The 25,166-nt window shown below is 42.5% G+C and overlaps 1 protein-coding gene across 1 annotated transcript in view; it reads left to right on the top strand.

The window, feature by feature from the left end:
- The window catches only part of GNA14 (G protein subunit alpha 14), a 123,233-nt gene that overhangs the window by 58,297 nt on the left and 39,770 nt on the right, over positions 1-25,166 (top strand). The window contains exon 2 of the mRNA XM_081152254.1: positions 15,444-15,628. Within this exon, the coding sequence (XP_081008380.1) occupies positions 15,444-15,628 (185 nt within the window). The remainder of the gene's footprint in view (positions 1-15,443; positions 15,629-25,166) is intronic.

A 25,166-nucleotide genomic window follows, 5' to 3' on the forward strand; every position in this document is an offset into this window, starting at 1 on the left:
CACAATGTATTTGCACTGATAGATCAGTAAAAACACGTGTATATAAATAAATAGAAAAGTTTCTGGAAGAGCACCTGTCATTAAGAGAGGACCGGGGTTGTGAGTGGCAGTCGAGGTGGCTGAGGCAGAATTTAACTGTAATATTTACACTTTTTAAATAAGGATGAATGTATTCATGTAGAACTTTTATAATAATAAGTGCTTTAAAAACTGAGCTCATTAGGTCTAACCATCCTGACAGCCTCTGGATGCCAATGGTTCTCAACCTGGGCTACACCTTAGAATCACCAGGGGAGCTTCCTAAAAATATCCTGCCTGGAACCCACCTTGGACAGATTGAATCAAAATCCTGAAGATGGGGCTTCTATCTTTAGCTCTTCAGATGACTCTAAAGTGTGGCCAGAGTTGAGAACCATGAATAAGAATCTGATGAAAGGTACTTTCAGGCACTTTGTCTGCTGAGGGTTTCCTGTTGTTGAAGGGCAGATATACATTTTAAAGTTAAAACAGGTCAAAGGAGTTGAAGGATGGTTTTGACATTGTTTTGTGAAAATTGCAGTGTCTGATAAGAGTCTTCCTAACCCATGGCTGTAAAATTCATGTCAACTTTGGTGAAGAGAGTCTGTAAAAGTAGTGCTGGTCTTTCTTTAAAGCAATTCTAGATAAACTCTAACAAACAAACATAAATGGTGGCAAGACCCAGAGTTGTACTCCATAGAAAATTGTCTAATAGGTAGTTCACAAAAGAAAGGATTATAGACTTTAAAAATTATTCACTTAGATTCATGAGCTCATCATCACCGTTTGAAACCATAAGATTAACCATCCTTGGTATTTAGGAAGCACCGCTTCAATTGGACCAATAGGAAAAACTTCTTTAAAAAAACACATTTTCCTATTGCTATGTTCTGCCTGAACCCATGACAGTCCCAATGTCAGTGCCATCCTGGGTGAAGCCAGTGTAATTTCATTTGACAAGATAAGCCCCTCTGAGAATCAGGCATATTTTACGCTTGAGTCAATATTGGTTTAGGATGTGGTTTTCTTACATTTCCCCGTCATTGGCCTCGTCTGGCTTAGAAATGAGACAAATCAATGTTGGCAGGACTTATCTGTCTTTTCCTTGGCTTTGAAAATACCCAGAAATTGCCTGGTTTACTGAACACTCCATTCATTTGTCCTGGAGTTTAAAGGCATGCGTTCTTGTCACCATGGGAACACTCACACCCTGAAGAAACTGATTCAGCACCTCCCTCCTAATGGTCACGTACAGCAGGAGCTCTGGAGTGGACCAGGGATCTACATGAGGCTCCACTGCTGGGATGACGGCGTTTCCTAGCTCCATAAATCTCTTCCTTAGTTGGCTCCAGTCCCTGGGTTTCCATTTGCTAGTCAGTAGTACACGGTGAGAGGTGTGATGCTTTAATCCCTTGCCACTGAGTTGCTGCATTTATGTGAGCAACCCAAAGCCAGATTGGATTCAGACAGATTCTGAAGTTACTGGACATCTGCTAGCAGGCACCCATGTTTGCTTCCAGAAGCCGAGAAGTCTCTTATTGGGATCTAACTCTATCCAGGGCTGGAATAAGTTCATTAAGACATCTAAGAGGGCCCCTGATCTAAAGATGATAATTTAGGGACAAGGCCACTTAAAGTGAGCCCACTTTAAGGGGGGCCCAATATTTCAGAGTAAATATACTGGAGGTGGGGGTGGCCTAATTGACGTTTCCTTTTGAAAAATAAAACAAAAATTATAAACAAAGTTATTTGAGCTTGCATTTAAAAAACTTTAGGTTATACTATCAAGAATGGTTGAAAATACAGACTGAATCAGGCATGAAACAAGTACTGCATTTTTGTTACACATTTCCCAGCAGAATTAATAGCTAATGGGTGCTTTCCTGCACACAGGACTTTGCCACGCTGGCAGCCCCTTTTTAATCATTCAGGCCACCCCTTCTTCACTGTCTCATTAGGTGTCAGCCTCCCTTTTTCGTGTTTCTTTCTGCTTCCTAGACTATGTCCCTTACTCCAGCTTGCCGCCTCCCTTCTATGCCCTCCCCTACCTACCTCACACAGAGTGTTAACACTTCCATAGTCTAGAATATCCAATCTGTACTCAAATATCCTCACTTTCTTAAGAATAATTTTTAAAAATTAATTTCCTAGCAAACACCTCGGAGACTGGGAAACTGAGGCAGATTTCAGAGGGTGGGGAACTGAAGGAAAGAACAAAGTGGTACCATGTGGAAAATCTGAGATTTGGTTCTGGAGCCCTGGGTTGCGTTTCTAAACTGCGGTGAGGCCTGAGGGGAGGCATCTAGCTTTGTGAGCTCATTGGCAAAACGAGTGGGTTGCGTAAGATAATTCCAAAGGTCCCTTCTCATTTCCCTTTCAAAAATATTATAAATTGCTAATGTAAAAATATGCAAACGATACTCTGGGTTTTTGAAGGAAGTTTTTTTTGCCTCTTCATTTCTGATTAGGAATTGTCTAGTTTAGGGATGAAAGCTAAAGGTAACCTTCCCTTCTATGGTGCCATTTCCTCCCATGAGAGAATCATTTATTAACCACTGTACCCCTTGTTCCGCTGGAGGAGGGACACCGTTAAACGGAGCATACTCCTTTGTACCATTTATCTAGGCCCACTCTTGTTTTTCCATCCTATTTTTGTGTTGTGTTTTTTTTTTTAAAGATGGTTTCATCCCCTGCCAAAAACTTTCCCGAACATGGCCATTCACATTCCCTGCTGAGCAATATTTCATTCTTAATGAAGTATTGTTTGGGTAATTGTGGAGCGAGCGTGCTCAGCCCGCTGTCTGCAGTTGCCCTGGAACACAAACACTGGAGAGAGCAAGGTGGTCTCCCCTGGCTTGACTGATTTTGTTGATATGCGCCGTGTTCTGGTGATTCTCCCAGCTGGCCAGGATTGCTCTTGGGTGCAATAAATCTGGGCGATGCGGCTGGCTCTGCTAGCTCATCATGGTCCCATTGAGTCTGTTGTTTCTTTTTCTGTCTTTCTCCCTCCTCCTTTCTCTCTTATTCACTTATGCATCATTCACTTGTTCAGCATGCTCATGTATTGGGGGACTCCTTGCCCTCAGGCACAGGGTGGGCTGCTGCGGAGGGGCACCCTACTCCTTTGGTTTATATTTACGTTGGCATAGCCCACAGAATGAAGGGCGACAAGAAGGTCATTGTCTCATAGAGCCTGCTTGATGACCATAAGGAGAAAGAACCCATGGGACGTGTGTGTGGCGTATCAGTCACGTACAAGGCAGTTTTCAAGCCAGCTTCTGATTTGGGAGGCCTGGGCTTGGCTGGGAGAAAGAAGGGAGAGAGCTCAGAGCACACACTGGTGACTGGCCTGGGCTGCGAAGAAGAGGAAGCCTCGGTTCCCTGGGATTTGCTAACACACAAATGCTGGTGCAGTGTGACGCCTTGGTGGTGGCCTGGAATGATTCCGTTGTATAATGAACCCTTTTTATTCCTTTCTAAAGCATTTGACCCATTAAAAAACACAACAAAACCTTCCCCAGATGTGTTGCTTAGAATTAGACGTACAGTTATTTGTATGGCAAATAACACAAAATTAATAATACAAGAATAAACTCTATGTTTTGTGTACTCACAACTGTAAGCCTACTTTTGCCCCACTCTGTATTATCTGAAAACCTAGTCATGGCCCCTCTTTTTCCTCTGATCCCCCACCCACCGAATTAGCATCCACCTCATGTATCTACCATGACTTCTTTCAGTCCATTCTCCGTTCAGTCCTTCCATAGCTATGCAGCTATGAAACAACACCTTTGGTGCGCGCTTAAAAATGGACATTTAAGTAACGGATGGAAGACTCATTGGGCAGCCTACTTTTATTTATTTATCTTTCATTCAGCACTGTTTTATAAGATCCATCTATGTACCCATGCTCAGATTCAATGCCTGCCTTTTCATTGCTGTGAAATATTTTTGTCCAACAAATATGTATTTGTTTGGCCATTTGGGCAATTTTCAATTCTTTACAGTCACAGATGCTGGTGCAGTGGTGCATGTTGTCTTGTGCACATGAAGGGGTGACACTTTTTTCTCCAACTCTTTTGTTTTGAAAATTTTCAAGCCTATAGGACAGTTGAAAGAGCGTACAATAGTTACCTGCTTCCCATTCACCTAAATCATCCAATTACTTAATTCCATTATTTTCTCTCTCACTCCCCCATCCCCCCACCCCGACCCTTACCCTTACCCCCACCCCCCAGGTCTGTTCAGGCTGATATAACAGAATATCATAAACTGGGTGTCTTATGAACAACACATTTACTTCTCACTGTTCTGGAGGCTGGGAAGTCCAAGGTCACGGCGCCAGAAGTTGTGTGTGTGGCAAAGGCCGGCTTCCTGGTCCATAGACAGCTGTGTTTTCACTGTGTCCTCACATGGCAGGAGGGGAATTGACTTCTCTGGAGCCTCTTTTTAAGGGTGCTGCACATGACCTAAGTTTCACCCTCATGACCTAAGCACCTTTCAAAGGCTCCACCTCCTAATACTGTCACCTTGGGGATTAGGTTTCAGCATACGAATTGGGGAGGGGGGACACAAATACTCAGTTTGTATCATTCTCACTCTCTGTAGGTAGGTAGGTAAATAGATGATAAATAGACAGACATGTATATACACACACCTACATATATGTATTTAGGTGTTGGTTTTAACTGAATCTTTTAAAGTTTTAGACCTCACTCCTAAATATTCCATCATTGACCTCCTAATAACAAGGTCATTCTCTTATATAACCATAATACAGTGATCACACCTAAGAAAGTTAAATAATAATTCCATAGTATATAACACCAACCTAGAATGTGCATATTTTTCTTCTAAAAACTACTGCCAAAGTCTCTCCAAAGCATCTGTACTAATTGATTTTTCCCCACAGCAATGCATGAAAATTTCAACTTACTTGCACATTCACCAGCATTTTATTATTGTCTGACTTTAATTTTTGCTAGTCAGATGGATAAAAAGTATCACTTTTGCATTTGCATTTTTAAAAAGAAAAGTCAGCCACAAAAACATGTAATTCAAGTATGAGATTTTATCTTTACTTGTCAGAGTATAAATGAATCCCAACTTGGCTTCTAGCACAGGGTAATAAGCTCCATGTCTGTGAGCAGTTTCAAGCAGGAGGCTTATATTTTTCTGAAGATTTAGGAAGGAAAACTAATGCAGCTCAGTTCTTTATTTTATAAACGTGGACCTTTCAGCCAGAAGTCTTGCCAGAGAATGTTTTGACACAATTATCTTGGGGATCTGAAATTTTTTCAGTCAAGTATTAATAGTTAATGTCATTTTAAAATTCATATGAGATGGATAACTTTAGTATTAGAATAGCCTACATGATATGAAGCTCTAACACTGAGAATAGGGAAGAAATAGAGCAGATTGTATCCCTGCTCTTTGTAACAGTAAAACTTTAAAAAAATTTTAGCAAAAACTCTTAGTTTTAAACCTTGACAGCTAATAGATATGATATGTTCATAAACAAGTGAGCATAAAATTTTGTTTACCTACTTATGCATAAGTAATAAAAGCAAACACTCTACCCCTACTACCCAGTAATTACCACTATTAACATTTGGTGACTATAATTTTAACTTGAAAGTGTATGTGTGTGTGTATATGTGTGCGCGTGTGAGCATGCAGGCATAAAAGCAACCCAGATCACTTTCACTTAAAAGTAACACTAACACTTATTGAGCGTTTACTATGGGCTAAGCAGTGGTCTAAGTGCTAATACTATACTCATTCCCATTTTCCAGAGGAGGCCATTGAGGTTCAAGGTTAGGCAGCAAGTGACAGGCAGACCGAGAATTTGAACACAGGGAGCCCTCTTTACATTTACTATGCTCCCTCCTGGCAAGGTGGGTTTTATGCAAGACTTTCTCATGTACTCTACTAGAAACATCATTCCATATCAGTAAGGACTCATCTGCATCAACTTTCTTGGCCATACGATATTTTCGTTGTATAGAGTCAACATAACTAATTGATTTCATCTCCTATCATTATGCATTTAATTTTTTTTTATTTTTTGCTGTTGTGTATAACACAGTGATCACTGTCCCATTACATATGTCTTCAGACACCCGAAATCCAATGATTTCTTTAAGTTGCATATCCTAGAATTGGAATTTCTGGATGACATAATATCACATTTTGAATGATGCTGATCTAAGCTCTCATAGTCTCCTTCCTACTGCTGTGAACAGGTGCTGCAGGAATAAATTGGAATGGTTTTCTGTTTTCTGATATTCCCATTAATGCTGGAATTTGTCAATTTTGCTCCTGTCATGAACAAAATATAGTACCTGATTATTTTAATTTGCACTGTTTCATTATAGTGAGGTCAAATATTTTTCCTATGCCAACTTGTATTTTTTTTGTGTGAATTGTCTTTTTGTACTTACATTTTCTCTTCTATTGATCTTTTTAAAATTTATTTGCAATAGTTCTTTAAATGAAAATTATGAACTCTTTGTTAGAGTAGTTTTTACCTAGCTAGATCTTTGTCTTTTCATGTGTTTTAATGTATTTTACATCTTGTTTATATTAAAACAGTCTGAATTTCCCCAATGTAATATTGGACAAATATTCACCTTTACTTTCTTGAAGTATATCAATCATTTAGATATTTTTGCATGTAATTCTTTAACTCATTTGGGATTAATTTTGATATGCCATACAGATCTGTTTGTTTGTTTGTTCATGTATGGTTAAAATCTAGTCCCAACACTATTGAAATGCCATTTATGAGAGCGGCAGGTGTGGTCCCTGGCACAGTGTCTCGGTAAACAGTCCTCGCCTTACCCTCTCCCTGTCTCTGTCACTTGCATTGTCTTAGAGGTCCGAACTTAAGTGGTCTTGCCATATCCAAGAGTTGGTTTGGGGGAGAAGAAACAAAAAGCAGGACTAATAATTGAGATTGCCCCATTTCATTAATGATAAATGTTTATGTGGCTCCTGTGAATGATGTATGAGAATTGTTAGCTTGCATAAAGCTGCTTAGGGACTCTGATAGGCCTTTTATCTTGGGACTTGCCTCTCCAGCAGGCCACATCATCAGAGGGAAACGGGAGACTTGCTCCTCTCTCAGTCTCCAAATCCGCCACATTCCCTTCACTTTTCCCCACCAAAATAAGTCCCCCAACACAAACATGTAAATAAGTAATCCCCCCAAATCTGGATATTATAGATTTTTTTTAATTTTAGAACTTTTTGGAAATAACTGGCGGCTTTGTGGCATTTCTTTATATCTAGGCATTATTGCAAACATTGCCACTCTAAAATACTGCAGCTGTTTTCCAGCAGATAAGCCAAGAAAATGAAAATGATTGTTTTTTAAGAAAAAACAAAGAGCAGACCACCAACCCCCTTTTCTTGCTGTTTCTTGTTTTCCCAGAGGTGCTGTTGAGACCCAGGAGGAGAATAGCCCTCCCCTCCCTTTTCACTCTGCTCTCTCCTGTGGGGCTGGAGTTGACCAGGCTTTAGGAGCAGGGGGGCCAGAAAGAGGGCTCCAGTCTGGAAGGGGCTTCAGTTCCTGCTGGCCCAGCGATTTGGGGTCACCTGAAAGGGTGGGTGAGCGAGCGTGTGTGTACGTCTGTGATGAGATCCCAGTTGTTCTAGTCTCCTGAGCAATCTTGGATGGCATGGAGGAACGGGCAGGCTGGGGTGGACAGAGGGTGAGCTTGTGTCAGTTGGTGGTTGCCGGATGTCACAGTCCAGATGAAGAAAGTTAAAGACCCTGCTTATCTGCAGGACAGAGTTTGGATGTAAATATATCAACAGATGAATGCAAATGGAATCCTCCAGGAATCTGAGAAGATTCAGAATTTGAAATAGAACGAAGAAGAAAAGAACAGCTAGAGAAGGTACATCAGACTCCACGAACATGAGCCAAGGAGTCTGGATTCAGGTTCTGGTTGACGTGCAGGCACATTGAGCTCTGCGTGAGTATAATGAAATTTCTTAGCTCACCTGCCAAAGAGGTTGACTTTTTCCCCCCTTAAGTCTATAATGGAAAAAAAATCATCCACATACGCTGGAGTGGGGCAGGGGCAGGGGAAGACTAAGCAGACTGCATGGAAAGATTTATCGCCTTCATCAGGAAAATCAGAACTGAATTTTCATTTCCCTGCAGAACTTAAAGCAGGAATTAGACCCACAGTATCATAACCAGTAAGGAAAAATCGCAGATCTGATCGTGAGACCTGATGTAACGAAATTTCCAGTGTATGAATATGGAAGTGACCAAACACTTAAGCAATCTTGTTTCTCCTGTGGACAATCAGACTTCGGCAAAATCCTGCCAAGGCCGTCTCATTTCCATCTCCCATTAGATTCTGTTTGGATTTCAAAGTGTAGATAATAGTTGGATTATGTGGGAGAATATATAAAGTGTGATTTAATGGCTACTTTGACGATATTTTAAATACACTTTAAGTGGTATTATCAAATTGCTTTCACACTGTAGTGCCTAACTAAAACTCATTTTATGATAATGCATGTGTTTGGAACCTGCATGTGCTCTGTGATGATGGTTATTTCAGGGTGGGTATTGATTTAATGTGATGATGTGACATCGCCCCCCAATTGTCCTCAGGCCAGAAACACTGGCTAACTCAGAAGAATCTTGACATATTTAGCCAATAATATGTACCGCTCTTATGAGCTTTCAAAGTTTTCTTCAGTTCTTAAAGACCCTGGGTGAAAACACGTCCTTTCTGTTTTCGTCTGTCACCCTTTCAGCAAATAACTAGAAGTTAGATGTTTCTCTCCTGGGTAGATCTACACTGATATGTACCCAGGCTGGGAAGACATGTCCTGGGTGAAAGTGATAAATAAGAAAATTTTATTATTGAGGTTGATCTCTTTAACCCTGAGTGCGTATGGAGCCAGGGAGGCACTTAAAGAAAGGGCACAGGCAGGAATACAAATGGAGGCTCCTGGCTGGTGTCCCCTTGTCGTCACCACCTCCCACCCGCAATGCACTCAGGCCAGCACATCCACGCTTTGTCCACACCCCTCACAAACATCTGTGTCCTGGCTGCCCTGTAGGCCCAGGGACGTGCACACCGATGGGATGTTCACCCTCAAGAGGATGGATTGGGGAAGGGCCCGCATAGCCCCGGGAGTGGGTGTGGGGCCACTGGGCAGTGAAATTCCATGCTCTCAGGTGCCTGGAGCATAGTCTTGAAGCTGGGAGGGGACAAGCACTGCAAGTAGGAATGTCCCCTTGGCCTTGTGGCCTCGCTGCCCCACTGGGTGGAGAAAGATGAATGAGGCCAGAGAGGGTTTGAAGCTCCTTTGTCCGACTGTGATGGTGGCACTGTGTCCTGCCCTGGAAAATGGGAATAACTGCAGGATGGCGTCTCACTGGCCCTTTTGTTTTTAGCCAGCAGACACTCGCATGTCTGTTCTGTGCAGATTGTCAGGCTAGGTGTTGTGGGAGTATACAAAACACAAAGCTATTTTTAATCTAGTCGTGGGGAGACAAAAACTGAACTGAGGATAATCACAAAGGAACTGATTAATAAGGGAAAATGGGTGGCTCAGAATTGTTGGGTAAGGGGATTTGAGGTGAAATGGTCCTAGCTGGGAGGGGAGGGCTGGGTTCAGGGCCATGGGGTTCTAGAGGTCATGGAGTTCAGGGCTGGCAAAGTCATCTTTCCACGGCTTCAGCAGGTACCATAAGTATGTGACTGGACCTGGTATGAGACAGTGGGGACTAGGGAAAGAATTGGGAGGATTTGTGTGGAATTGGAGAATCAGCAGACTCCAATTAAAAATAAACCTGTTGAACAAGATATCAATCAAGTAAAATGGGAATGGGATCCCTGAGTCTGAACTTCTGGGGTCGTTGCTGATGAAATTAAGCTGATATTGCCGCAATGATGCAGAAACTTAATTGCTCACCCACATTCACTCCTAAAAAGGTAACTTTATTTTTTTTTACAAAACCTTTTAATTTTCAGTTACAGTTGATGTAACTTATTACATCAAAAGAGAGAGCTTATTTGCCTCTTTCTTTTCCCCCTTAAAACAACAGAATTTCTTTTATATGTTTAATTACTGCCTTAGAAGAGACATCGAATTGGCTTTTGGTGGAAAGTTTTCTTCCCCAGAAGTAGGTCACAGGAGATACAATTAATAGAGATAATAGCTATTTCATATACAGATTTCTTTTAGTTGAATGACCTCTTTTGAATATATTTTCCCATTGCCAGTAACAAAGCAGCTAGTTAGCTTCTGTTGTTCAGCCAGTTTTATAGCAAGGTCAAAAGGACATCCTCCCAATATAAGAAACATGTTAGCAACTCCCATAATGACAATTACTGAAAAGCTAGGTTTCTTCTTAAGGCGAAGGTTATGGATTTTCTTATCTTGGGCTGTGTATTTAAGCAGTAAATTAGAATTGTAAGGCCAGGGGAGGCTGTAAAGTCTCTCCCAACCCCAATTAGGCAGTTATACCGAGGGTGACCCATATACTTTATTGGCCAAACCAGAACACTTTTGAGAATTAAAAAAGATACTATTAATAATTACCTGAAGACAACAGGTATAAACTAAGGCTGATCCTGGACAACTGGAAGATATGGTCAGACTTGTCATTTTAATTCACCCTGTGGAGAGGCGTTCCCACAAGAGAGAGAGAGCTTTATGAGTGGGGCTGGACATTATTATTAGTCATGAATCATTAGATTGTTTCTTGAAAATTAAATATATATTTAAGGAACTCTTTTGGATATCTGTAAGAGGCACGTTGAAAAATTCTCATCCAAAGCTTTTGGTCATAGTCACTCTGGAGCTCATGGTTCTGGGGAGACTGAGGTTCAAAGGGATCTTGGCCTGGAGGAAAGGAAACCAGGGAGTTGTGTTTCCCCACTTGGGTGAAAATGCATGCCCTAGAATCAGTGCCCAACCGAGGCACTCAGTATATGCTCAATAAATAATGATTGGAATGACTAAGCACATCCTGCATTGGATTGTGAACTTAGTGATTCATAGTTGTACAACAGAAAAGAAATTTCTCTCTTTCCGTGGATGTAGCCCTAATGAAGACCATTTGATGAGAACTCAAGAGTTGCATAGGCACAAACTTGTTCGTTGATTTGGATTAAGAGGAGAATTAAGGGGGGAGAATATATTTCATTTACTTTGGGAAAGCCTCCCCGCTGAATGAAACAATAGGAAAGATTCCAAGGCTGCATGGTGATTAGATGAGAGTGTCAAGAAGAGTGGTATCAGGTGATTCTTCCAATATTCAGACGTTTATTGAGCACCTGCTCTGTGGCAGGTGTTGCCCAAGGTGCTGAGGTTCAAGGTAGAGAAGAGGGTTCCTGTTCTAGGGGAAATCACAGACTGGTGAGAAGACATATAAACATAAAGACATCATGACAAAATGTAATAATAACGATATGTAAAGATACAGTAGTGACAGGAAGAAAAGAAAAAGTCTTCTACCTGGGAATTCAGGAGCATCCATGGAAAAAGTGATACTGGAGCTGTGTGATGTGTTGACCTGGGAGTCAGCAGGCCTACTGGGTAGAGAAAGGAAAGCAAAAATCACGTGGCCTGCATTTTAAGTGGTTGTTGTAACCTTGCTAATAGCCTGTTTTATTTAAACTGGACCTTTCAAGGGTAAAGTCACATATTTTGATTACAGTGGTGGGCTGAAAAACACCATATACCTATTTGTAGGTCTACTTAAACCTGAATAAAGCTCATTTCATATTCTGTCAGAATCATACGAAGGACTTCTTGGGAGAACAATTTTTTAGCTACCCGAGGGGGATGGAGGGCAGTGCCTTGTATTTTCAAACCTCGTAGTTTGGAATTCCATTCTTAAGCCGATCCTACATTTAATTGCACTAGTAGCTACTTTTGTTTAACATTTCTTTTCATTTCAATTTATCTTTGGGGATGAGAGAGGACAGATAGAAGAGTGGGTCAGATACTCTGTAGTTGCTGGTGTTTGAGCAAAACGCTTCACTGTTTCAAGTGGTCTCCTACACCTATTGAGACTCAAGGATTTTAAGTCCATTGTCTCTTTTAGAGCTGCTTTCTTTTCCTTTGAGGAATTTTTATCTGTTTACTAGTCTTTCTTCTGTTTTTTTTTCAACATGAGCAACATCAAACTGTTGGACACTCGTAGCTAGAGCAAGAACAAGTTCTGATTTTACACTCATTCTCGTGTTAACTATTCTAGGATTATATTACTCAGATTCTTTCAAAGTTTGAGAGCCCTGTCTTCACCCTGTCTTCAGTTGTTTACAGTCCTGTGCTGCCTGGGACGGTGCCTCTTCTCCTTTTGCGGTGAAAAACATAGCACCTCCTCTCTTTGCAAGCACAGAATCTGGGGAAGGTGACATGGTTGTGATGTGACATGGGGGCTCAGAGAAGCAGGGATGACTTGAATAAATAAATCTTTATGGCACTTTAGAAATGTTTTTCCTCTGGAAATTGAAAAACAGAGCTCATACAGGGATATTTTATTTCATGCAGAAATGAAATTGGAACTTGGTATAAAAACCCGTCTTCTAAACTGAATGTGATGTAAAAACTTGAGCATTCCGGTCCCTCGTAGATTACATTAGCAGAAGTTCCCTTAGAAAGAGCCCTGGAGAAGTGCTCCTGACCAGTGCTCTGGTTACAGCAAAGTCCCTAGAGCGCTGGTTAAAATTGCATATTCCCAGGCTCCTGCAAGGGCCAGTCAGGCTTTAACTGAGGAGGATCCCAGAGTCTGCATTTCTACTGAGCATCCCTCCCTCCACTGGATTGCGCTTGTGTAGGTGCCTTAGTCCATCTTAGTTGATCCGGCTGCTATAACAAAATACCACAGACTGGTATTCATCAGAACCCAACCTTGATGGCACCTGACCTCCACTTCCAGCCTACAGAATGTGGGAAATAAAATGAACTGCAGAAATTGCTCACATTCTGGAGGCTGCAAGTTGGAGGTTTAGATGCCATCGAGGCTGGGTTCTGATGAGTGCTCTCTTCTAGATTGCAGACTTCTTCTTTTATCGTCACATGGTGGAAGGTGCAAGGGAACTCCCTAGGTTCTCTTTTATAAGGGCACTAATTCCACTCGTGAGGGTTCCACCCTTATGACCTAATCCCCTCCCAAAGGCCCTTACTACCATCACATTAAGGATTAGGTTTTCAGTTCATTAGGTTGAATTGGGGTGGGGGTGGGGAACACAAACTTCAGACTATGGCTATAGAGAATCACTTGGAATTTTCCCCAGTGTTAGCCAGATTTTCTCATAAATCAGTATGTTTAGGATAACAAGTTCCAGGATTGCAGCACTCACAGTTGCAGAAACTCCCACTGTGTGGGGTGGCTGCTGCCCAGAGTCAGCTGGATGTTAGAGGGAGCTGAGCAGAGTGCCCCAAAATCTCATCACTCTCTGCTCTCCATGCTGCTGAGAATGCTCCAGCTTAAAGATTCCAAAAGAAATTTTCTTAACTCTTCTATCTCCACTCCCAGGAAACACTGATCCAGAACCTGAGCCTGCTTCCCTGGGTGGCTGGCACTGGGTCTTAAGTGTCCTCATGAGAAAGGGCAAGTGGCAGGGTGCCTGCTTCTGGATGAGATAGCTCTGTATACTCAGGTTTATCCAATCCATGCAGAGCCTTCCCTTAGCTAGGAAGGCCCACTTCCTATTGCTTTCCAAAACAGTGACCATCCTGGTCTTCGTCAACAAATACTTATTCATGAATATGTATTAGGCTCCTACTGTGTGCTCTGTTTTAGGCTCCAAAGATTCCAGGGAACAAGAGAAATAGGCCCTGTGCTTATAGAGCAAACTTGTGGGTCATATCAGTGTGTCTAGACCCTCTTCTAAGCCCACTGGTCTCACAGATCATTTAGACCATGCGACCAATGTCCTGTTGTGTTCTCATTTTTATTGTGATTTTTATTCTGTAACACTGAGCTAAGAAACAATGACTTCTCACAGAGGGTTTTAGAAAACATCCCTACTGCTGAAGATGGCTCTGCCCATTGCAGAAGCTTTATCGGCTCCTGGCCTTGGCTCTCAGGGAGGCCGTCTTTACTAAAGACAGCAGGTCAACTTTAGAACAATTGGCTTTCTGTTTGGATGTCCTTGGTCTGTCACTCGGAAAGTAAGTATTTTGCTTTGGCCTGTAACCTTGTGGTTCCGCAAAAGCAACCATTTTTTCGCTTCATGAGCTTTCTGTGTATTTAAAATCCATCTGAAACTTGAACCTCGTATTGCTTTCTCAAATCTCAAAAAGAGTTTAGAATTTTTGTGCAAAAACATTTTGTTGGCGCTTTTTCAATTATACATGAGTTTCAACCCTCAGCTTTTCTGTATCTGGGTGCAGTTCATGGGTGGGTTCGAGATACCTCTAGACAGAAAGGGGGAAAGTTCCTTCAAGGATGGGACGTAGAAGGGTAAATTCCATGTAAAGAGGACAATAATTTGTGTGCATTGTTTTTCAAAATATGATGCCCAGATCACTGGTGCTAGACAAGATGTTATTAGTTGGAATGTCACTGAAATCTTAGTTTCTTTTTTATTGTTAAAAGTATTTCAGATGTCCCCTTCCCCCTCATTGATCCCCTCCACCTGGCTTCCACCCCCTTATTTAGTTTCTTATAATTTAATTTGATTAATCATGGCCAATGATATCAGTTTTTCATTTATGACATTCATGTTTCCTTTCATAACAAGCTTATCTACATAAAAGAATGCAAAAATATTAAATAACTATCCAGGTGGTACATGAATATGATAAAAACCACAAGGTAGGTACACAAATGGCGCAGTCTGGGGAGACACTGAAGCCAGGAGCAAGCGTCTTGTAAGGAAGCCCCGAGTCCTGCCAGGTCAAAGGTGCATGCCCGGCACCCGCAGAGAAGCAGCCTCGGTCACTGCCCCTGCCCCGTACAGGCCGTGGGGAGCCCTCAGGCGTCGGGCTTTCTCATGCAGTTGCCAGTTTCCTTGAGGACTTCGGTTAAGGGATGCAGGGGAGCAGTTCCCTGGGGCCTAAACCGTGTTAGTCATAAGAACTGACGTTTAGGATTGCTCCAAGTGACACAGACACTCAGGTGTCCTTAATGAATTTGTGTGTGTGTGTGTGCGTGTGTGTGTGTGTGTGTGTGTAAGAGTGAGAGAGGCTGATTGATTGATTGATTGATTGATTGATATGAGGCCTTCAAAAGCGGTGTCCAGGGTAAAGACCGCTCTGCCCAGGATTTAGGATGAAACTACTCTGCACCAACACTCGACAGGCCTTTTCCGAGTTCACCACATTGACCTGTTAATCGTGATACGGACGATGCTGCCAGGAGGTCCTGTCTTTCTCAGTGTGTTCCCTTTGAAGACTGCTGACTGCATTTCTCACTTGTTTTGTCTCGTTAGGAACTGGTGAAAGTGGCAAAAGCACCTTTATCAAGCAAATGAGAATCATCCATGGGTCTGGTTACAGCGACGAAGACAGAAAGGGGTTCACGAAGCTGGTTTACCAAAACATACTCACGGCCGTGCAAGCCATGATCAGAGCCATGGACACGCTGCGGATACAGTACGTGTGTGAGCAGAATAAGGTAAGTGCTCGCGGGCCGGGGCCCTGTTGGTGATCGCATGCTTCCCTGCTCTGGCTGGCAGATGCTCCTGAACAGAAGATTTACCGAGTGCTTTGGTCAGAGACCAGAAGACGCGCTTGAGCTCCAGCTCAGAGAAGTGTGATGCGCGGAGTCAGCCGTGCGCTCCTGTTTATGCCCGAGCTCTGGCACGCTGTGGCGGGGCTCCCCCATGCAGGACCCAGAAACGCGGGCGCTGTGGAGTCTGCTTATTTCAGGCACTGAGGAAAGGGAGGCGTATACATTTCTCTTTCTGCTGAGATACCCAGTTAGTTTTTCAGTGGAGCAACGGAGACCTTGGGTTTATAATGGCCAACTGTTAAGAATTCCCAGTCATAGGAGGTATTTTTACAAATGCCCTGTAGACTACTTGGAGAAAGCAGTGGGTTTTGTTTGTTTATTTTGGGAGCTAGCCCTTCTGGGGAGTTAAGTGAGAGCTTATGAGAGTGATGCTTATATCCCAGCTAGCAGTGCACTCTGATAAAGTAACGGTAGTGAGCTGGCATTGGCTTTCCTATCACCATGGGTTATTTAAAACACAAATCCGGGTAAGACCGGGAATAATGAGGCAGGATGGTGGGAGGACGAGGCAAATAAATGTTATAGGGGATATCGGAATGCAAAGCCATTGGAAAGACTATGTCTGAGTTCATTAGGAATCTGGATTAGAAATAGAGTTTATTTAAAGCAATACAACGTGACATGATGATAAAGAGAAATATTCCGTCTAAGGTGAGTCTTCTGTGGATCTATTAAAAAGGAATATAGCTGCTAAAAAGCCAGAATTGCATGGGCTTTACTGCAGACCCCAAGGACAACTCTATCATGAACTGGTGGCACCTGTATTCATGTAATTATATACATACATGTATATGTATGTATATATGCACACATATATATACACATATGTATGTGTGTGTGTGTGTGTATAATATACAAAGACTTTCAAAGCAATCAACCTAAACTTTTTATTTCTCAGTGATTGGATTGCCCAGAAAAACACAGCACATACCAAATCTTAGGCTTACTTTTACATCGTGTCTGCAGATTCGTGTCTACCACCATTTCCTTACCATCTTGAAGAAATAAAGGAATGTATTTTGCCTTTAGCTTCAACTGTTAACAGTGTTATACTGAAAAGTGTGTGTGTTGAGGCAGGATTGCCCTTCAATATATCTGGTGCCAAGTAATGTGAGAGGTTCATAGGGAGCCATTGGGAGATTCTAGAAGTGACTCTGTTGATTCTTTTGCACATGGGTTTTGAGTACACGCTTTGCATCTTTTGAACCTGTGCCATTCTTTGTGTGTGTGTTTGTGTGTGCCAGTCTTTAATCACCCTGTATAAGGTATTTTTAAAAATAGGCCATCTGTGAAATTTTAGGATTAGAAGAGGTATGTCAGGAACCTTGTGGTTTAATCTATTTTTTTCTATTCTAAAATGCATTCGGTTTCTCACAGCAAGGAGACCAGGGAAAGCTTGGAATTTAGGGATGGATTTGTGAACAGACCTATTGGGAAGAAAATGCTTAAGTGTAAGTCCGTCCTGCTTACCTTGGAGACGTGTCCGTAAAACCCAATCAGGTTTAGTAATCAAGGCCTCTGGGTTTTTGTTTTGTTTTGTTTTGTTTTCCCTCAAGGTCTTCTAGGGCTGCTCTGAGTTTGTATTTGGAACAGAAAGGTTTTGTGGGGCTTGACACCTACCACTTCCTTCTTTTCCCTCTATCTTCATTCCTTTTCATCAGGCCATGTCCACTTGCCCACCAGTCCATGTTAGTTTCCTACAGCTGCTGTGACAAAGAACCTCACACTGGATGGCTTAGAAGATAAATTTGTGTGGCTAGAAGTCCAGAATTAAGGTTGATTAGTTCCAACGGGAGGCTCTGAGGGAAACTGTTGCGTGCTTCTCTCCTCGCTTCTGGCTGTTGCTGGCAACCTTTGATGTCCTTTCCAGACTCTGCCTCTGTCTTCACATCAAGTCCCCCCCCCCCCCGTGTCTCTGTGCTCACATGGCATTCTCCTCTCTGTGCCAAATTTTCTTCATCTTATAAAAATGCCAGTCATTGGATATAACTTGATTACATCTACAAAGACCCCATTTCCAAATATAGTTACTTTCTGAGGTTGGGATTTGCATGGATTTCAGAGGGAATGCTGTTCAGCTCAGTGGAGTTGGCTCCCCACTTCATGTCCATCCCACCTGCAAAATACATTCACCCCATCCCAATATTCCCCAAAGTCTTAATCTATTCCAGCATCAACTCTGTCTCATATCTAATCTAAATATCAGCTCAAAAGGCACTAAATCTCAGCATTTAAATAATCTAAATTTGTCATGGGTGAGAGTCAGGATTTGGTCCATCCTGGAGCAGGATTTCTCTCCTCCTGCAGACCTGTGAAACTAGGACCAAGTCAGTTGTACCTCCTGTCTCCTCCTCACTTGATATATCTGGCTCCATTCTCAATGCCGTCTTTCTTTCTACTTTAAATACCTAATCATGCTTCCTCTTACCCTCATATATGCCTAGGATGGACCACATGCTGAAATGGCGTAAGGAAAGGCACAACGTGGAGTGGAAAGAACACTGGATTGGTCCTTAAAAACCTGGATTCTGCTCATGTCTCCCCTGTGGGTCTTGGGCAGGAGTCAGCAAACTTTTTCTGTGAAGGGCCAGAGAGGAAATATTTTTGGCATTGAGGGCTGTACAGTCTCTGTGGCGAGTGTTCAGCTCTGCCATTGTAGTGCAAAAGCAGCCATAGGCCCTGCATAGGCACGTGAGTGGGACTCACTTGTAAACTCCATTGGCAGAATGTAGGAGCTACTCTTTAACCCATGGCCCACACAAAGACAGACCACAAGTGGATTCAGCCCACGGGCTGTAGTTGCCCCCCTGGTTCTAGGGGAAGCCATATAACCTCTCTGGTCTTGCATTTCTCCATGTAGCCCACACATGCCTTGTCTACTTTATGAGGCAACAGGAGCAAAGGAAAGTGCTTTACAAATTAAACGACTCTCAAGAAATACAAGGTTATTACTAGGGCAGGTTCAAAAACCAAAAAAGGACTCACTGTTTCTTCTGTTACTTGTTTAGGTCATTGTCATCCATTCCTTCTCTGTTGTTTTCTGAATAATTTTCTCTGTGGGCTAACACTGATTTCTAAACATGAAACTGTAACAAAGTACCATACTCACTTAAGTCATATAATGATAAGATGATTAATGTTCCGATAGTATTAAGTAATTAAAGAAGCATGATACATACTCTAGTACCTTCTTTACAAAGTATGGCATCACTTGAAACAATTGACTAGTAAGATAAGAATGAACAAAGCTTCCTTAGCTTTTATTTCCATGGAGGTGCATTCCTTCCCTCAGTTCTTCTTTGCTGAGGATTTGATTTGATTATCTGATTTTTTTCAGAGCCCGGACACTTTCTTAAAAGTATGTGTAACAAAATGAAAAGTGACTTTAGAGGTTTTTTAATTTTAAATGTTAGCAAGATTATTGCTCAGGGAAGTTGCTGAAAACCTTTGCCTATTTACAGACAGGCTGCTTATCAAAGAAAAAGGATCAGAAGTTTAGTTCAGCATTTGGTTTTTAACCAACATGTGTGTGTGTTTTTTTTCAATTAAGATACAGCCTTGAAGAATAGTTTCTCCTACCTTGCCTGCTTTTATTTGTAAAGAAATGATTCCTATGCATTTGCTCACTCTGTTAAGCCTCACTATTTATGAATGTGTCTCAGGAGTCCTGTGTGAGAATTTATAACTTCTTGAATAAATTTTACAGAGGCATGCTCAGTGGCAGGCCTCCTAAATTTGAGTTAGCTTATAACTCATGCTTACTAGTGATGATTTCATTGCAGCCTGGAGAGCTTCATATTTTTTGCTGTTTGTAGTATCTCCCAACTTGGAAAAATCTCATTCTAGAAGGAAATCTTTCTGATCCCCTTAAAGGTTCTGCGAATCTGCTTGGATGATTTAGGTACAGAATTTCCCAAAGGCACAGGTCAGCCTGCCTGACTTCTCAAAAGCCTTCCAGTTCCATGTTCAGTGGTCCCTGGAAAAAAGAATTAGGTCTATAGGTTCTCTGGGCAGCAGCCCCAGCTTCTTCCCTGACCCCTTGCTTTTAGGAGCCCTTGAGGACACTAGAGACATCATATTTGCATAAGTTACACAGATTTAATTGCAAGGACTCATTACAAAAACAACATTTTTAAAAGGAAAGTTAATAATTAAAAAATTATTTGTCTGCCATTCCACTTCAAGTAGCTAATTTAGAATTCAGTGTTTCTAGAAATGAGGTCTGAAATTCCCCCAAAGAGCATCTTACTCCATTGGAAGCTTTTGCTGATTCCCAGTCACAGCTGAGATGGGGGGGGGCATCTAGCTGACCACACAGCTCAGGCTGAATGTTGGGGGTTGCATGGACTCACAGGGCCTCTGCTAGGTGGGTTTGCAGTTTGGCAGGTTCTGCATTTGGGTAAACAGATGCCTTTGTCATCAGGTCCCTGTAGTGTCCTGAGTGTCAGCCCCTTGGAGTGCCCCTTCCCAACTCCTGAGTCAGTCAGGCAATAGGACATCGGAAAGTGGTTGGTTTGCAGTCTTGGCTGTGAGTTGGAATCACCAGGGGCCTTTGCTGCTGCTGCCCAGGGTACCACCCCCAAGAGTCAGACTAAATATTCTTGGAAAGCAGCCTGAGCTCTCGCCTTGACTTTGAGAGGCCTCCCGGGTGATTCTGATTAGGAGGCAAAGGTTGAGACCACTGGTGCAGCTTCTCGGTCTTCTTTGGAGGTGTGCAGTTTGTATCCGACTTTCCTCTCAGTCTTCCCACAGTGGGAGGGAGACTTCTGGGAACCTGTCCCCTGGAGTGGCCCAGCTAGGCTCCCCCCCCTCCCCCCCCCCCCAGTAACTGAGTGACTGCAGGGAGGATGCTTGTTCTGTTCGGCTGCGCTGGCTGCCTTGGTTAGGTTAGGTGCCGGTAGTCTCGACAGCCTCTCCAGGGGACATGCTTGATTCGGGTCAGGTTCTGTGTTTGTTTCCTTTGAGTCTCTCAGGGGCCCAGCGGTGTGAAGCCCAGAGCTCTAGGGATGGGCGGGGCAGGGCGAGGACAGGCCCCGTCTCATTCCAGAGGCCGGTCCGTGGCACCTTCTCGCTCTCCCTTTCCTACTGTTGCTCTGTGGAAATTACAATTTCTTTTTGATCAGTAAAAAAGCAAGGATACAGTTTATGTTGATAATATGTCCAAGATGTAGATTCTGTTTATCCTAAAAGTAGCTTACAGTGTGAGTAGAGACATGGCCAGTCAGGAAAGTAAGTAATTATATATTTTCACACATCTTTAAAAGGTATTTTAATCTCTTGAGATGATAGCTTACTGAGTATAAAACTTACACATCAAATATACAACTTTACATTTAAGCAATAAAGTGTAATATTCATGGAGCAGGATCACAGAAGATGACTTTTTTTTTTTAACGCCAAAATGAGCTTTGATAATGTCCCATCTGTGTATATATAACTTTTCCAGCTTGCCTTTCATTCTCAGGAAGCAAGAGGCTGGAGTTCCAGAAGGGTCTGTAAAGACTCATGTGAGGAAATCAGGCCCAGTTAAGTGAAAAGAGTCAATGGGTGTCACTTTCTGTAGAAGAGTTTCTCAGGGCTGGAAGTATTTTAAGACACTCTTATTGTCTAATTTTTTAAACATCTGTTTAAATATGTTTTTCAGTCCTCCTTCCTCTTCCAATTTGAAGAGTCCGGTTCTGTGTGAGCCCCTGGGAATGGGGAGGCCCCTGTTCAGACGCTGGCTGGAGCCCAGGGTCGCTGGCTCTCTGGCAGATGTTCAGCTCAGGCTCTTTCTTCCCGGGTCCTTTTGGATAGTGAAGTCGTGTGGCACATTTTTCTTCTTACTAAGAACTTAGAGTTCTAGCTAGAGTCACAACAACAAATTCTCCACCAAAATCCTAGGCGGGAGCTTTTCTATTTATGCCAATAGTTCTCTGATTAATCAGCCTTCACTGTCATGTAAAAGTTGCTATAATCAGAGCTTGAAATGTAAGATTTTTGGAAAAGGGCAAAGAATGTACTGGAGAAAGAACTGTTTTTTTCCTTAATCACGCTCAGAAGTAAATCTGACCACCCATTCCCACTGAGCCTGATGAGAGGAGAGGAAGTTATTTGACCATTGAAATATTAATTTCTTCCCCTACCTCAAGGTTAGCACATCCTAACACATCCAAAGAGATGCTTTTAAAAATCTGGTGAAAGGGGGAAATTTCAGTTACAAACAATCCAGAAACCAGCGTGACCATCAGTCTATTTGAACATCCGTCCATCTGTCCAACATATGTGAAATGTTTGCCTCGAGTCTTAATACTTTCAACAATAAAGATAAATTTTAAAATTACACTCTATTTTGCTGCTATCTTAAAATATAATGGGAAACACCCTCATGATTCAAACTCTTCAGTAAAAGCTAGAATCATAATTAGTGATGCTACGAAAGTTATTCTGAGATCTAAGCCCTTCACAATTTGCTGTCTCCTGGCAAGGCTGGACTCACTCTCTGCTGGTAGAGAGGTAACAGGTGTGTCATTTCCTAGCCCCGCCCCCAGCCCCACCTTCCCCGAATACCTCGTTACCTCCCTGATGAATGAATGCCGTAAACTGTGCCAAGAGGTAAATTACCCTCTGGATTTGTTTTGGAGCCCTGCCAAGGGAATCATGTATTCATCTAGTATTATTGAATTTAGAGGTAGATTTTCTTATTAATTGGTTAGCTCTGCAATATTATCCTAGGCAAAACATCCTCTCTGTATCAGAAGATTTTTTTTTAAGGTGGGGGCTCAAATGGGATAACATACTAATCCAACAGAAACAAATTGTCAAAAGTGTGTGTGTGTACACACCTGCCTCTGCACACACTGTGGGTGTGTTTATCAGCAGATCTACCTTTAGAGTAAAAACCATATTCATTAGTAACCAGAACAGTAAGCTTTTGCTTTTTTTTTTTTTTCCATTGACACTTCTTTTCCGAAGCGCAAATGTTTTCAGGGGGCGTTGAGACATTGTGTCTCATGTACTTCATCTCGATTTCTGACACTTAAAACTCTGTCAGGTTTAAATAAGAATGATCTAAATTAATTGAAATAGCTTTCACGTTGGTACTATTGCTTTGTATTTTCCCTAAATTAAATTTAAAAATATTTTGGCACTTTCTATCTGTAACTGAAGTAAAGATTTGTTTAAGTTGACCATTTACAAGATCTGGTTAGGAAATTGTTTGGTTTTGTGTCCACCGCTCTACTGCTGGCTCATGCACCTCCAGCCGTGGTGACCTCCTCTCTTTCGCCCTGAGTGTTCCTGACGCTCCTTCATGCCCAGGACTCTGCACGCGCTCTTCTCTCTGCTCTCCCCTTCCCTCTTTGCCTAGCCAAGTCTTTCTTGGCCTCGACTAGAATGAAAGATCCATGAAGGCCAAGGACATCTCTGCTTTTACCCACTTTTGTAACTCCAGGGCCTGACATGGATGCAGGCTATTTTGCCAAAAGCCTAACCACTGAAGAACCAATTTCTGGGACAAAAGAATTTTGATTTTTTTCAGTGAACCCAAATAGGTGAGCTTTGGGTCACATGTGGCCTTTCCTGAACTTGTCTCTCACAAGCTATCCAGTCTCATCTGCTCTCCCTATTGGATGTGGCTCTGGCACATCCCATGCCGCTCTGTTTGCTCATGTTTTTCATCTGTTAGAATATCCTGACGCCTTTTCCCTCTGCACTCATAAATAGTAACTTCATTTATTTATCTTGAATAAGGCATCCAATACTATAGCAGGCTCCTTTGACAACCTCCCTCTTCCATGCTTTGTGGGGTTAGGTGCTCTTTCCAGTGTACCTGTAATACCTTGCATTGAGCATATTACACTATAGTTCTCTATGCGTCACCCCCACTTCAGACTCGGAGTTCTTTGCGATTGGAAGTCATGTCCTGTTCATCTCTGTATTCCTTTGGACTCAATAATGGTTAGTGACGTAACATTAATACCTTGTGTGAACATAACGTCCTTAATTCAAAGCTGTCTGAGGGCTTTGTCCTGGGGTGAGATCCACAATCTTGGAGGATGACGGAGCTGTTCTTTCACATGATATGTTTTTGTTCCCTTACCTTTGGGATTGTGACATCAGGCAAAAAGGAACAGAGAGTTTACATGCCCATGTGTGTGTTTTTTCCAAAGAAATATTTGGCAATTTGAAGTACTGCTTTTGGGCTGCAGGATAACCAGGAAGCCTTGCATAGTCATGAGGTTCAAAAGCCAGTGGAGGAAGCTTGGGGTTGGCCTCATCAGTTCTTGGGATGTGTTTGGTGAGCAATAAATGTCCTGTGCAAGTTAAGTCAGCGGTGATGACTCTTCTTAAGCTGAGTCACCAGGCAGCTGCTTTGGAATCCCATGGGGCAAAAAAAACACAACACAAACAAAATACGGTGCCATAGGGAAGCATGGCTGGCTTATTAGTTAGAAGAGAGAGTCAGTGAATTACTTTACAACTCAGCAACCCAGCTGTAAAGTAATGGAGAAATAAGACAAAGAAATAAGGCACATGGTGACCTAAATAGCATTTGTTTGTCTAAAGCTACGGGCAGAGAATGTGCTTTATAACTAAGTCATGCGACCTTTCTAATGAATACTTACTCAGGATGGGACTGACTTACCCATAAGGTCCTCCTCGGGTCTGGAAGACCCCAGGCCTCACCCACAGGGGCAGTGGTCAGGAGCGTTACTCAGCAGACATGCCTCCACATGGAGAGTGTTGTGTATCACCTGGTCATAGCACTTATCACGGGCCATCCCTGCCTATGCTTAGTTAGCTCCCTAAGGGTGGGCACTAAAACGTGTGATTCTGTGCCAGGCTTTATGGAAGAGATATCATTTATCCTCAGTTCTTCAGTGTGGACACTGTCCGAACATAGAAACCAATATGGAAACTGAGGTTTATTGGGGTTAAATAGCTTCCCCACGATCAGACAGGTTTATATATCAGAGCTGGAAACTGAACCCAGGTGCCTGACTTCCCAGGCCCCGCTGTTAACACCTGTGCTTCGTGTTCCTCTGTGGCAGGGGTGGGGAACCTTTTTTCTGCCAAGGGCCATTTGGATATTTATAACATCATTCCAGGGCCATACAAAATTATCAACTTAAAAATTAGCTACGAAAAAAGCTCCTAGATTTATGAGATTTCAAGTCTTGCCTACAGTTGCCTTGGCAGGGCCAGACCAAATGATTTCGCACGCTGCTGTAGGCCAGATGTCCCTCACTCCTGCTCTATGGGTAAGATAAGGCATATACACTGGGAGGTCTTGGATCTTCCTTTAAAGGTTTGATTTTAAAAACAGTAAATTCTATGAAAGGAGGGCTCTCTCTCTCTCAAAATCTCTGTTCCTGGCCACTTTCAAATAATTACTTTCTCCTTGACTGGGCTCCAACCTGCTCACACAATTGTCAGTGTT

The sequence above is a fragment of the Miniopterus schreibersii genome (assembly GCF_964146895.1).
Source record: "Miniopterus schreibersii genome assembly, chromosome: 11".
Taxonomy (NCBI): Eukaryota; Metazoa; Chordata; class Mammalia; order Chiroptera; family Miniopteridae; genus Miniopterus; species Miniopterus schreibersii.